Below are 16,262 nucleotides of genomic sequence, written 5' to 3'. Positions count from 1 at the left end.
AGTGATTTCCTATCTCATTCAATCACCATAAATCTGAAGCTTAGAGTTAATCCTCTTGTCAACAGTAGGCAGCGGAACTATTTGTTCACAGGGTTGCAGCCGGTTTACCAACACTTTGATCACGAACACTGCTGACACCTTTGACCTTTTAAGATGATAAAAAATTGTTTACTCCATCTTTATCATCGCATATTTTGTAGCTTCTTTAAGCACACCAGATTAGTTCGAATCGGGTATGCACAAGTTTTGCTGTTTCTATTTTCATCTTTCAACTAGAGAAAGTGATTGCAAACGCGGACATTGGAGGTCTTCATCTTGTACACTTTTCCATCATATGTAGAGTAGTCGAACAACGTACATCAGTTGGCTGATTGGAACTGAACACTGGCCAGGACACGACACTTTTTCAAAGCTTTTTAAACTGATAAAAATGGGAGAGGCACCTGAGAACTCATACAGAATTAACTCCAAATGCTTAGCGCCTGGTGGATTCAATTTTATTCAACATTCATCTCTATTTATACCACACTTTATTTTATTTGCTTCGAATGTTTAAATGCAGATTAGTGTTACCTAAAGTTACGTGGGAATTTGCCGACACTTGCAACCTTACAGAAAATTCAGTCGACTATACAAATCTCCTACTTAATATTTAAGTGAAAGAGAAATATAAAATCCTGCTATTTGGCTGAAATTAAATTTTTTTTTCCGCGAAAAAGAGAGAATCTTTTTTTGTTTTGTTTTATATAAATATCACATTCTGAGACATTTTTCTATAGATTCATAGCTGGAGAAATCTTAAGCAGGCAGGACATCGTACATTGGAAACGGAGTATAGTAAATAACCCATTCATCAGTTGAGTTTAAAAAAAAAGAAAATATAACTTTATTGTTCAATTTCCTTAGGAAGACAGCCTCCTACACAATAATTTCGTTAGCTAAGTTACAATCATAGTCGCCCACTGAAGTACTGTCTAGGTTTAATAGCATTACTGCGTTCATACGAGAGGCGCCATTTCTGAATTATTTTAAATCAAATGCTGACGGTTATATTCTACTGTAAATAGGAAAAGGGTGGAGATGAAGAGTACACTGATGTGCTGATGACTTTATTTTTGTTTTCTTCATGCTTCAATGAATGGACATCGTACCTATTTTACGAGAGAGAGAGAGAGAGAGAGAGATGTTGCTCTGACAAGCTGTATCCAAGACTTGGGATGAGAAATAAAGATGATGAGACTATCATTACCAGTTTGTGGTGGAAGTATTATGTTTTGGGTTCCACTTATTTGCCTTTATAATATCAAAAATGAAATCTACTGGGAATGCATACTAAAATCTATTTCGATTAGCGTTTTAATTTTGAAAACCAAAATTATAAAACAACGGATATATAACGAATAACTAGTGAAGTCATTAACGATGTTTGGTCTCTCTTTACATTTGTTATTACCGAAATGTCAAACGTGGATGTGGGATGTTATTTTACTTTTCAATGAACTAAGTTGCTACCAGTTTATTGCTGCACATCGCGAAATTATATTTTTATGAAATCCATGCAGGTCCTTTAACTCGACCTATGTGACACGAGACAAATTTGGGTTTAGCGTTCGTCCATCCAAGGGAATTTCAGGCAGATTTTCTACTCTATGATGAGCTTCATACTCCAGACAAATCTGACGTGGCTTCTGCCCGAAATATTCCTGCAAATAATGCGGTTTGTCTCCTAGTATGCAGTAGGGAGAGTCAGAAAGATTCAAAGTCGCGCTAATAAGCTTGTTAAGGTGTGCCATGGTAGGTACGCTTGTCAGCTTTGGTAGAACACACGGCTTGTCTACAGGATTTGGGGGAAAAGGAGGCTGTCAATCACCCACTTTTATACCCTCCACAGCAACATATCACAATCACCGCGACTCGGCAGAAGTCCTTGTCTTAACCCCGACCATATTATTTGTGGTTCCTACAAGCTGTAACAGAAGGCAACTGTTGCGTTCATCCTACAGTCTCCCTAGTGCAGTTCCCACAAGGACAAAAGATCAAACAACGCTCGCTCCTAGCAAGCACCCCTGAATGTGCTTATCAAGTGATTCAATCCGTATCGACACGTGTCAATTAATTTGTTGCCTTAGAATCGGAGTTGGTCAACGAAAGAAAGCCGCACATATCCCCCCCCCGTTCACCGCCACCCGCTGCCAAAGAGGATTTGGGCAACCACTAAACGCAGAGGTTTCTTTGGTAGGTTTAGCAACCCCCCCTGCCCCTTTGATTGCTTTTTTTATCATCTCGTCGTACGAGTCGACCACATATTATTTGATAATCAGATTTGTGATCCCCTTACACCGCTCTCTCTCTCTCTCTCTCTTGCTTTTTGTGGTGGAAATATCAGGAGCTTGTTATACTTGTGTGTGTTCGTATGTATGAAGCTCTCGCAAGTAACTAAGGGTGGGGAGTTTTCTTATTAAATAAAAAAATTGAATAAAGAAACTGATAAAAGTCATTTCGTGTTATTAATAAAGTAGACAAAAAGGGGGAAGTGCACATTCCTGTTTAAGACTACATGATACAGACAAAAAAAAAGTATAAAAAAAACTGAAAAAAAACATCAATTGAGAGAGAGAGAGAGAGAATGAAAAAAAATAATTAAGTGTGAATGAATATAATTAGATACATCGAAGTTTAGATTTATTATTGCAATAATTTAATTCTATAAGAGGCATTACCTTCGTGATTTTTTTCCTTGGCTGATTTTAACAACGACAAAAAAAAAGTATATATAATGAAGCTGTTTTCGGACTAGAGAGAGATGCACGTGGCCATTTACCGATTCAAACGCTAGTATCTATAGTTCTGTCTGAAATGTACACGTATCGTGGTCTAGTAATGTAGTCAAGTTCTTGCAAGCGTTCTTAGAGCTTTTATAGTGTTTTGTTGTATTTTATTGGTTCGACAAGTTTTTATTGTTGTACACAGACCTCTCCACGGATCTTTTCGGCTGTACATGAACATGATGCTTATCGTACAAAAAAAAAAGACATACTTCGAGTAGCAGTACAATGAAATCCTCACGAATGTTCGAACGCATTGGGGTTAGTATAACGAATGATTGGAGTAAGCTAAGTAAAGAGACGAATTATGCTCGTAATGAGCATTAATGGGCTGTTGAAAATTCTCTTAGAAAACATCCGAAATGAATTTCACTCAGTTTTTTAAGAAATGTTTGTTTGATTTTGTCTAAATTGAAAATTGAAGATCACACGTCTTCAGAGATTCTCTCTCTGTCAGGGAGCTACATTTTCCGTGTTAGGCTTAATGGGACTATCATGACCAAGTAACTTTCTTTGAAACTTGATTAATGCTTATGATATAGCGGTTAATCTTAGCTGTTCTTCTGGCCGGTTTGGAAGTTTGCAGGATGAAACACCCGGGTTTTCGGGAAAAAAAACACTTCAACCTCAGTATGAGACCAGCTGACTCGCCTTCAGGTGAAAGAGTCCGACAGATTCTTTACGTCCTAGACGGGATTCGAACCCAAATCTTTCCAAACAAAGGATATCGATACTGACGGAGAGCTACCGACGCTCTGGAAAACATACTTTTTTTATTTTTTTGCAAAACAAGCTCCGGTTGGTTTATTGACGTGACTGACAGAATATGCATTTTCGCCATGATGGAGTTCCGCCGCATGTTTACCCCCCCCCCCCCCCCCCCCCAGGGTGCCAATTATCTGAACAATTGCTATTCTAAATCGTTGGAATGGTAAAGGCAGTCATTTTCCTTGACCAGTGGCTCCCTATTATGCGTGGGATCACATGAGAGCGTTAGTATACGCACAAAAGATTAACAATACGGATGCTGTCCATTCGGATTTTGGATGTTGCATTCGGTGATCAACTTGGTCACCGAATGCAACATTCCACTTAGATACACATTTCCATGTGTATCCAAGTGGAAGACAGACATTTTGATCAACTATATTATGAGCTACTTGTTGTTGTTAATTCGTAAAATAATTGATTTCCCAACCTAATAGTAAAACAGCTTTATGATTTTAAGATGCTGATGATTTATAATAACAGTTTTAAGATAATGTTAAAACTAAATTAAGGGGATAAAAATCTCCTATTATAGCCAGTATGCGAAACTCTGAGATGCGAAAACTACGATCTAAGAGTTTCATGCCGAAGAACTATCGGCGAATCCAAGCCTAAGTGAACATCTGGTAGTATAACACCACGGCAACTCGAAGCAAAGGTGGAGCAAGATCCCTCACAATCCTTGATATTTTCTCATAATGTAAAACACAGCTTCTAGGGATGAACTCTCCTCTCCTCATAATGTAATACTGCCTTACATTATGAGGAGAGGTCACTACCCAGACCGGTTTTAACCTTTTTTGAGGTCTCATCAGTGAGTAGGTAGACCTGGATGATATCAAAGTTTAAGTGAAAAGAACTTACATGCCTTCACTATACGAATGCCAGAAAGGTGTGCCCATATATTATATTATATTATAACTAAGATGAAAAGCCAAACGGCTAATTTTTCTGGAGAAGTTAATTAAATTAAGGGGATGAAAATCCCTTATTATTTTACAGCCAGTATGCGAAACTCTGAGATCGAAAACTACGATCTAAGAGTTTCATGCCGAAGAACTATCGGCGAATCCAATCATCCAGGTCTACCTACTCACTGATGAGACCTCAAAAAAGGTTGAAACCGGTCTGGGTGGTGACCTCTCCTCATAATGTAAGGCAGTATTACATTATGAGGAGAGGAGAGTTCATCCCTAGAAGCTGTGTTTTACATTATGAGAAAATATCAAAGATAGTGAGGGACTTGCTCCACCTTTGCTTCGAGTTGCCTTGGTGTTGTACTACCAGGTGTTCACTTACGCTTGGATTCACCGATAGTTCTTCGGCATGAAACTCTTAGATCGTAGTTTTCGATCTCAGAGTTTCGCATACTGGCTGTAAAATAATAAGGGATTTTTATCCCCTTAATTTAATTAACTTCGCCAGAAAAAATAGACGTTTGGGTTTTTATAATACTAAAACATTTTATAACTTCGAATTTTATAACTAGCATAACTTCATACTGGTCAGAACGAAACCGATGTTGATGCAACTCGAGGAGTTCTTATTCACGACCAGGTGGAACTTCTGATCTACTATATGTTAGGCGATCTAACTGGCCCATGTAACTGGTTTTAAATTCAAAAGTACTATTTAATTTAAACTTAATAAAATAGTTTTCAAGAATCGTTTTCCCAGGAATTATAATTTTCATTACGAAAGAAAACTGAAATTAATATTTCAAGCGAAATTCATGTTTGAGTCTCAATAAAAGCACACTACTATTCATTTATCACTTTTAATTAATTTATTCTTCTTAATTACAAACAAGCGAACTTTGTCATCCGATTTCATAACACTTTCTTCTAATGGAGTACAAAGCGCTCAGAAAGGTTAGTTGTAAATAAACAAATCAGTCGGAAAGATATATTTTATGATAAAACCAAACAACACAGGAATTCTGCTGAATAACGAGTGAGATCCTTTTATCAAACAACTGTGCATTTTCTAATGACGGATAATCACATTTTTATTCAAATTATTGTTAGTTTTATTTATGCTTAAAAATGGAAACAATAAAACTTAATCAGTTGGATTTTCATAGCATTTTGTAATTTTCAAACTAGATGGCGTAAAATTGTGATCGATTTTAGTGCAATATATTTGAAAAATTTACTTCTTGTCAACACTTCTTTATAAAATATTTTGTGAGAGATGAAATTAACATTAAAATATAATGTTTCATTTTTGTTATTGTGTGATGTCTTGGATTCTAAAACAACATTTTGTATATCAGGTTTGTATAAAATATTAATTGAACAGGATGCAAAATAAAACAAATGGTAATTATTATTCCGTGGTGAAATAGCGCCATGCAAGAATTTCGATTTGTTCAACTGTTTTAAAGATTAGTTAACATTTATGGAAGGTGAAGTGTTGTGGACATTCCTCAACTCTTCCGAATGAATAATCAATGACCCAACTGAGAATTCAGTGAGATTGATCATAATGCTTAATGTTCTTAGTGAATTTAATATTTAGCAATGCATGAAATGTACTTATGATTTCCCTCTTTTAGATTAAGCATGTTTGCATCATGAGTGGTCCAAGAATTACGACCCTCCCGTATTCCTGTTCTTAACACCAGGCATGATACCATTTAACTCACTTCACTCTTCCAATATGCAGTTCGTGGTTTCACACTAGGTAATGAAACTCATCTTCCACTTAAATACATCAATAACCTTAGTGGGAACCAAATCCCTCTGCTTGCAGATTGTAGCGACAAGAGCTATCCAAGAGCTCTTGCCAAACAATATAGTGAATAGTTTTCTTTCTCAATATTTTCAACAAGTCTAACTGTAATTCATACGAATATTGAAATGTTCAAAGATTGCACAATATCATTTCAATGAAGAATTTCGAAGTTTATTTGTTGGTTTAGAATATGCACGGAGAACTGTTGGTTATTTGACATTTTTGAGATACTTACACGAAGAGAATACGTAACTTGTTTTCTACATTTATGTTCGAATATTCTCTTAAATATTTTCTTAAACAATTCCAAGACTTCCAAGTTAGTCTATCATCCTTTGATGACTATATGTCAGACGGAATCTTTCACTTCTTTGGTATTTTTTTGTCAGTGTTTCTAAAATTCATTACTTAGTTCACGATAAAAATAAAATAAAGCAATTTAAAAAGAGATTTTCAAATTGCTTTTATTTGTACAATGATTTTAGAAAAATATCTTTCTCTATGATAAATATTTCATCTTAACTTAAAGACACACGTCATAATTCAAAATAATAATATTATTATCAATTATAATAATTTCTTATTGAGATTGGGATCTTACTTGTACTCCACTTCCAACAACATATTTCAAATTTTCTACTGTTTCCACAATTGTCTGAAAGTAGTCTCTTTTCCAATATTAAAATCCACAGCGAAGGAACCAAAAGGCACCTATTGCTTCTCCCATGAGGAGAAGCAATAGAGTAAAAGAGTAATCCTTCTCTTGTCGTGCCGCTGAATATATATATATATATATATTTTTTTTTTTCCCCGATTAGAATATGTTTGGTTAAATTAAGGTTCTATTAAAATTCTCCGGGGGAAGTTTTAAAAATAATTTACTGCGATTAATTCATGATTTCTGTCATTTGATTAATGATATATTTGGCTTTAAAATTATGAAAAATCATCTCCTTGGTACAATTTTATCATTCCATCCATTGTTTATTCGATGGGAACTTTTGCGATATTTATTGCCAAAATATGAAAAAAAAAATCCAAACATGTCAAAACCTATCAAGTCTCTTTGTGTAATTGTCATATAATTATAAAGATACGAAGACATGGATACAGGCAAGTTTATAAATTTAATATATAACTAAACATTTCGATCTGAAACTTACAGATCATCTTTACAGTAAATATCAATTGAAAAAGAAAGAATATCAATAATGCATTTCACAAGAGATACGAGACGAGTTGCTAAAAACATAGTACTGTAGACATAAGGCTGGTACATATGAGTATAACATTTAATGATATAATTAAAGGTACACTCTGTACTCATCGCCGGAAGCTTTTTTTAACTAGCCTAGTGTATATCACCAATACTAGTAAATACTGTTCCATTATCCTGATTATACGATCAAGTATTTAATCGACCACACTCTAATCTTTGATTAAGATACTGGAATGTCTTACATAGCAGGATAGAATTAGATCGCCTTAATATTTACATGCACTGTGTAAGAGGATCCTCGGATATTAACTTACCTTCGCAGAAACCTTTATTTTTTGTATTTTTGTACGATAGACGGACTTTTGTTACTTGTTAAAATGTATTTCAATATTCAGTATTACAGTAGGATTTTTAATAAGATTTCGAGTGAATGAGCTAATTGAATTACAATATAAAAAGCTGATACATTTCTCACTGCACAATGCTTACTAATAATTTTGCTTTATTTATTTAATTAATTTTTTTTTTTTTTGCAGGTGTTGCTCCTACGTTTAGTACTGTAGCTAGTGGAGTTCGACCTTCATTGCCCCTCTTACCTACAGACACTCTACCAACTTACTATCCTAGTCTTTGGTGCAGCACTGCAGGGACGCTGTCTTTGAAATCGACGAGGGAATCGGCTTTCCCACTGTTTCCACTCTTTCACCATTATCTTTCTCCGTACACCTTTCTGGACTCATCCGGAGGCCTCGGCAATGGTGAGTATTTTTAAGGAAAATAATATTGCTTTCTAAGTACACTGATTTTCGATGTTATTGCTTCTGAGCACTTAATTTCTTTGGTTTCTATTTCTAATATATTTTTCTTTTTTTTCTGGTATCTGAATTACGTTTTCAGGTTTTTCTATATTCATTATCTGTTTAAAGTATTATTTTCTATTTTCTTTTTATTATTGTTTATTTTATTTACTTGTTTGTCGTTAAGAATCTATTATCTTCTTTTCGTTTCTTTCTTTCTTACAAAAAATAGTAAAATAAAAATAAACCAAAGAGAGTACAATCATTTTCGTGTGATGATTCCATTTTCACAGATTTTAAGAACGATGATAGGCCAGCAATTTAGGAACTCTCTCCACTACGCCTTCGAAGAACCTTGGTTGAAAACACTTTCGAAATAATTCAATGTGGCATCTATTTTCTCCTGTGTGCGTACGTGTCGTTTAGAATGGTATATGATACAAAAGTATCTGATTGATGCAAGACATTCTGTGGACCAAATTCATGATATAGGAACACGCACGGTTGTTAATACCCTAAGCTACTTCACCTACTTTAACTTATATATAGTGGATTGTATTGAATTGTTCGCAAGGTCATCTTTCTCCTAGAGAGATGACCTTGCACCATCTGTCAACTACGTGGTATGTTCTAAGACTAATTTGCTTGCTTTGTGTGAAAAACAACAAAAGAAAAGAATTTTAGTAAGAATAAGAAGAATTTCTGCCACCGATGTTCAAAAGCGTCTATCTAGTTGTCAGCTCATAAGATCTTGAAATCAATTAATCAATTTATTCTAAATTTCATATTATAGTAGAAAATCATATGCATAAACTAATAGCAACGGCTCATCTAGTTTACAAAAGCATAAAGTTACAGACAGCTGTATAGCTCATCAGTAATATTTGGCAGCACTTAGAGGCCTACGAACTGTCCAGATTGACTTATGTTCCCTTAATTCGATTATGCGTTAATCTTCTGCTTAAATATACACTGCTTGGAAAGAAGGCAACGCACACTCCAATGGCAAGATGCATGGTATCACTCAACGAGATGTGTTCATAGCTGGTATTAATTGAAGGAATATGATGCTCCCAAGAAAGCGCGACTGGGTCCTGCTGAAATGGCTGCGAGAAGGGAACTGACGGAGTTTGAAAGAGGCGTCGTGAAAGATGCCTATCGGTTCAGCAAATTGTTGACAAATTGGGCACTATACTTTAGTTTATTATACTGAGATGAAGGGCAGGGAGTTACAGCAAGTGCTACCAGCAGTGGACGACCAACCACACTCACCGGACGTGACCGTAGGTAGCTACGAAGGATAACATGTAAAAACCGCCATTCGTCAGCTGACACGTTTAATGCGGAGTTCAGGGCATCGACCTTAACATGAATCTGCACGAAAACATTCATTCAGAACCAAGGCTCACAACATGGGTTTCCATGGTAGGACCACAACATGCAAGCCCCACATTACCCTAACTAACATGTAGCGTCGTCTTCAGTGGTGGAGAGTGTGCACTGAGACGTGGAAGACTGGATAGCTGTGTTATGGAGCGGGTGTAGTGTAATATGAAATTACACTACAACCTCTACCGAGCTCGACGGAAATGGGTATATCGGACGTTAGGTGAACGCCTCTTACTAGAATGCGTAACCTCAGCTATGAAATACGAAGGTGGCAGTGTGACGGTATGGTATTGTTTTTTCCTGGTTTGGCCTCTGACCTCTGTGGTGCCAGGAACATTGAACTCCAAGAGGTATCCAAACATTCTGGATAATAGAATGCTTCCTATTTTGTGGCGTTTCTTTGTCTCTTTCAGCAAGACAATGCACCGTGTCCTAAGGCTGCTGCTGTCACTGCGTGGTTTGTGGACATGAACGTCACCACACTTGACTGGCCTCCACAGAGTTCTGATTGCAACCATATTGAACATATATGGGATGAACTGGAGCATCCGGTGAGGTAAATGGACGTCTGCTCCACAACAGTCCAGGACCTCATTACATGCCTACAGGAAGAATGGTCCAAAATTCCCATTGATCTATCGTTCGCTTGTGGAAAGTATTCATCGTAGGATTGCTGCATTCAGCATAGCGAAAAAGTCCTACATCTTATTAAGGTTGTAAGGTTGGTGCCATTGCTTTTTGTTCCTCACACTGTGGTGTCCGCAGACTTCTTTCCAAGCTGTGTATATTTTTTTCTGTACATTACGTATATTCTCCTGGCCAGTTTACAAGAATCAAAACCAGAGTTAGTTTCAGAGAGGAAAATCCTGTCCCTCCTTAAGAGAACAGTTCACTCACCTTTAGTTGAAAATTGTTGATAAATATTTTTTGCTCCTAAATGAGACTCGAACTCCAGTAATTCTAACTAAAAGCATTTGTCGAAACTTTCTGAGCTACAGAGGTTGTATTTCTCATCAGTAGATGGAAATATTTAATGAAAGAAGTGTAATAAAGAAAGTTTAGTTTCAGAGAAAAGTATTCTTAAAAAGTATTTTGAAGCCGTACCACCAGTTAATGGTGACGTAGTGTTCTTTCAAATGCGCCAGTGAAGTATGCTTGTTGAATGAAAGTTAATATGTAGAATGAGACATGAAAGGTTAATCATTTGATGTAGTTGATCTCCTCGCTAGAGCTTTACTGTCTGTGCAGGGGCAGATTCTGAAGTTTGATGTTTTGTTTATTTCTTTCTGGACAGGACAAATAGAGTTGGTTGTCCACTTGGTCCAACCAGGCGATCTATTTTTTTTGTTACTTAACAGTCTACTTTTTCTGTTTGGTTTATTTGGGAGCTGTTGTAGTCCATGGTGCCTCTACAGATCCACGTCTGCTATGACAAAGAGTATAAATTTGTATAAATTTATTTGAACAGATTACGTTTTACAAGTATCTAAATTAATATAGTTGCTGATGATAGCGCTGAAGTTTCGCTATATGAGCATCTGTAATGAGTAGTAGTTGTTTAACTGTGCAAGATTTCAGGTTGATAGGCAAGAAACATTCCTCAAGTACTAAGTAATTGAACAGCAACCTACATCAAAGTTCTCTTTAAAGTTTTGCGACTCTTATCCTTTAATATTTAGTTTCAATATATTTTTACATCATTACTTCAGGCAATAAATCTGCAAATGAGTGAAAGAATATCATAAAAATAAAGTGGTATCTGAATAGCATAACATTTATTTTAATTTTACTATTAAATATCTAAAGAAGGTGTTAGTATTAACGGATAAGATTTAAATTTTACAGCGGTAAAGTAGCAGCAGCGTACTTTGCTCATTTTATTAATTATTATAACATCATAACCCATTAGCATCTATATAAAATATCTTCATAGAGCAAGAGTCGCTTATTATGGTACTTGCCAGAGCTGAGTGTTGTGGATGCTTACTGTTTCACTGTTTTTATCTAACTGGCATTTGGTAACGCTCAAATGTTTGCCACGATAATTATAAATCAATTAACAGAATAAGCAGCAACACATGTAACGTCTTCAATGAATAAAAATGTACGAGAAGTTTACGCGTTTGTAGTTCAAGGCCACAAACTCAAGAATTTCTAATGAGACTGGGGACGTGCTTCAAGATTACCCGGATTTCAAGAGATGGAAGTAAAGGTTGGATATCTCTTAATACAATTCTTAATGGAAACAGTATGCGTTTCATTGAAGATGTTCGGGATATCCCATCCCATCTTCCATTTTAATGTTAAGCTCCAAGTTAACCTGTTACTACCAAGTGCCTTGCTCTCTTAGAAATCTGTCTAATGCTTATGATAGGGTGGTTAGTTCTATTTGGGTTGTAAAAGAACAAGTTGTTGTTGAAGACCAATTACAGAAAAATCTACATGCAATGAAAACAACAATAGAACAGCATGACATGAAAATCTCAATAAATAAAACGAAATCAATAGTATTTCAAGGTAAAGAAATTAAAAGATGCAAACTACTCTTCCGCAACAAAGTAATAGAACAAGTGAACGAATTTAAATATTTAGGATATTACATAAGCCTCAATGGAGAAATCGACATCGCATATAAAAAGCACAAATTCCTAGCATTCATTGGAACTTTGACACTTCAATAAATAGATGTCTAGAACAACCCAAATAAAACTATATAAAATAATAGACCAATTCTGAAATATGGCAGTGAAACATGGACTTGGGGAGAACGAGATAAAAGACAAGTAGAAGGGCAGAAATGAAATTCCTCAGACCGCTCGCAGGCTATAAAAGAATAGCCAAGATAAGAAATGAAGAAATAAGAAAACAATTATGTATAATTAACATAACAGAAGACATTACAAACTATAGAAAGAACTGTAAAAATCACGTAGAAAGAATGAATGAGGATAGATGGGCTAAATATTGCCTGAAAATATAAACCAAAGGGACACCGATCAAGAGGAAACCCAGGAGGAGATGGACAGAAGACTTTGTAAACCCTTGAAAACGTTACAGGCAAACAATTGCCTAATACGCGAAGCCAAGAAGAAGAAGAAGAAGAAGAAGTAAAAGAACACAAGGAACGTGTATATATATTATACACACTCCTATATAGTTAACACTGACAGCGAATTAATTAATTCCCTATACGGAAATGGAATGGTTTTAATCCTTCCAAAAGAGACAAACAATTCTGAAAAACATTAATCAGTTTATAGACATAATACACTTATCTAATAGCATTAATTGCCTTGATTCATTCTACAAGAGCCATTCAATCAGATTTTCAGATTCTCTTTCCCCATTACAAAGTACTGAGTATGATCTATATTAATGAACTCATACTAAGCAGTCAGAGCTCCCGCAGATATAGATGAGTCCTTTTGATGGGAAGACCGTGTTCGAATCCCATAACCTGAGGAGCTTTTATCAGGGTTTCCAATCAAACAACGAGTTAGCCGATCTCATATGGAGGTGGAGTTTTTTTTTCTCCCTGAAACTCAGATGTTTCGTTCCTCAAAACAGCCAAATTGGCCCGTGAACACAGAAATCTACAGGCATAAATACTTGTCCGTACGGGAAACACGAGACGACTGGAGTGCCGGCTGCATTAATTTGCCGTGACCCAAAATAAGTGGACTCTACCCTTCATTATGAATGGATCTGTTGAAATCCTTCTTCATGATCCACTACCTAATTTGTGAACGACTCCTTAACAAGAGTTGGTATTTAGTCAACATCCAAGTAAATCGTGGTTGTAGACGTAGAAAACAATGCTATATATTTTCAACACTGGATTCTTGCCTGAAAGCGTACAGGTAAGAAAACAGTTTAAGAATCGCATTTTGTTAACTTTCCTTTTTTATTCTTCTTATCTAAAATTATACTGTAAATGGGAATGTATAGAAGCAACTTAAAGAGCATTAGAGGTGTAGCAAACATAGTATTCAGCCACAGATCACTATCTACGTTATTCAGCAAACAACACATAGTGTTACAAAATACATGCCAATGATTATTGAGCTTTCCACGATTTTGTTGAATACGAAGAAAAATTTTGTCGTCTTATTTTCAGTTCCAGGAGAATGGTTAAGAAAGCTTAACTTTTGACATCTTAACTGCTCTTTACCTGTTACTCAACATCCTCTAAAGGAATAATTTTCTTTATTGGCTTACGTATATACATACAATGGAGATTACATATGAACTGTAATGCCTGAGGCATATATCGAAAATGGCGGCATCTCAAAAGTAATTATCGCGAGACACTTTCGTCCCTCCTAAAATGTGTTTTCAGTGCTTGTAAAGAGAAGAAAGGAAAAAGCTGATTTACTCCTTCCTAACATCTTACCAAAGTGTTGATTCAACAAAGGACGTCAGCAGATATCTGTCAGTATTCTGTACTTTAAGCTCTCCCTCTCTCTCTCTCTCTCTCTCATTCTCTTTCTCGCACTTCTCTCATTCCTCCCCAGTTAGGCGCTGACAAAGGATCAGAAGGAAACAATAGCACTAAAACTATACGGTTGCCGGTTTCCGACAGAACGCTTGTAATCTTCCCCTGTCGTTGGTGGAAGACAATTTGATCCTTGTCTGCGGTCCAAGTGATGCCCTGGGCGTCAAACCATCTCCTCCTCTTCCAGTCGAGCACAGCTCGCTACAATCTGTCGACAGCTCCGTTGATTAGAAGAATCAACGTGAGCGCATAGCGTGTGGATTGCGGTCTTCAATCTTAGGGCCCAATCTTGTGTCAATATCTGGTGGGCACAAGCCGAATGACGGCTTCGCCTCAGCTAAGCCGGGGTGCTAGCCACACACACACACACACACACACACACGCTGGTAACACGCGCGCGCCCTCCTCACCTATCCTTTCTCTTTCGTGTCTCGCCTCTAGAGTGCAAGGAAGGTGCCGGGTGGAAAACAAGGACGTGGAAATTCGTGGGAAACCGTCAGCAGAGTTTGGCGCGAAGCGTCTGCTAGAAAAATTACCTCGAGTATCATCTGAGGCGCGTGCCAAGATAAATGCGCTCCCTGTAGCCTCGGGCTAAGCTCTGTCGGAGTTACTGAAGCTTGAGAATCAAACGAAAACGAACCATATGTTGGAAATGGTTTTAAATACACATTAATGTAGGTGATGCTCATTGGACGGGCGTCTGGTAACCAATGACAGATTACACGCTTTCGTTTATTGAAACTGTTTGCAAGGGAGGGAGGGTGTAATTGACACGATTTATGTGCCTATCTGAAGATTGTTTCCTTTTCTACAACTTGTTTATCAGCGGCAGGGGTTTACGTTTGTCTTTTGATTTGTCGTTGTTTTGCTGCCAAATATCCTTTAGAAGACTTACGTAGGTCTGGTTTAGGTTTGTGTTTGTGAACAGTTACTTTAATTTTACGGAAACCTTCTCTCTTTCATCTGTCCTAATTGTCACATTCTTATTGCCGTATCCTCTTTTCCATGCATCGTCATTTTATTCTGTACGGTCTTTTTTTTTTTTTTATCTCTTCTCTTCTTTGTGTTATAATCATTTGATTTGCGGTTTTATAACCCAACAATCCCCCGCTTTTCATTCTGCATTCCACTTATTTTGCATAAGGCATGAAGAATGTAAGCGTTTCTTCCAGTGATGAAAGACTGTAATGGAACCTTGCCAGGATTGTAGATGGAAGACGTGGAATGAACTGAAAAAAAATAATGCAGGTAGCGGAATTTATCAAATTTAATGCTTTCAGAGTATTACTATGCTATTTGAAAGAACGAGGTTTACTCCAAGAATATTAAGTAAGGCATTAAGAATAATCGAATCTTGATCTTTTACTAGTAAACGGACACTCTCAAATAGGCAAATAGCAGACGGTAGGCTTAAGAGATCTTCGTTTATGCTTTTATTATATTTTTAATTCAAGATGTTCGTAGCTAATAAAACACGAGGTGCTACAACTTTTACTGCATCTTTGATTATTATTATATTCATTTATTTTCTGATCAAAGTTCACCTGTACTGAGGATCAAGATTCTTGTTGGCTCCTTTCCAGGTGCTTCAGTTTTATCCTCAGAATCATAATTCGAATTCATTTGTTGTAGAATAATATTTGAAGTGCTAACAGGAATTGAATAATTCGCAGTATTCATACACATGCAACTTTAGAATGTTTAAGATCTGATGATGGAATAATAATAATAATAATAATAATAATAATAATAATAATAATAATAATAAATAAATAAATAAGCAAAGAGTGATGATAACTATTCATATATTATTTTCTATAAAAATTGATTACTTTATTGAGGAAGATAATCATGTTAATTAATACATTACCTTCCCTGACGCATTTGGTTTCCTGTTGATATGATCTTGACTTTCATGAGAGGGAGATGACATCCGCAATGCTGTCTCTTTTATCACACTCGTCATCTGAGTCGCATCGAGGCAAAAAGGGTTCAGGAATTGATTGAAACACAATCGCTCGCACTCATTACAG

At 36.3% G+C, this 16,262-nt stretch overlaps 1 protein-coding gene across 2 annotated transcripts in view; it reads left to right on the top strand.

Annotated features, from left to right (window-relative positions):
• The window catches only part of LOC150098018 (uncharacterized), a 64,531-nt gene that overhangs the window by 21,674 nt on the left and 26,595 nt on the right, over positions 1 to 16,262 (top strand). For both annotated transcript variants that reach the window (XM_090406256.1, XM_090406257.1), the window contains exon 2: positions 8,085 to 8,306. In XM_090406256.1, coding sequence (XP_090262382.1) covers positions 8,085 to 8,306 — 222 coding nt within the window. The remainder of the gene's footprint in view (positions 1 to 8,084; positions 8,307 to 16,262) is intronic.

Source organism: Typopeltis vanoorti, chromosome 16 (genome assembly GCF_054136105.1).
Source record: "Typopeltis vanoorti isolate ZY-2024b chromosome 16, IOZ_Tvanoo_1.0, whole genome shotgun sequence".
Taxonomy (NCBI): domain Eukaryota; kingdom Metazoa; phylum Arthropoda; class Arachnida; order Uropygi; family Thelyphonidae; genus Typopeltis; species Typopeltis vanoorti.
Note: the sequence above shows the minus strand (reverse complement) of the source record. Positions and strands in the feature narration are given on the sequence as shown.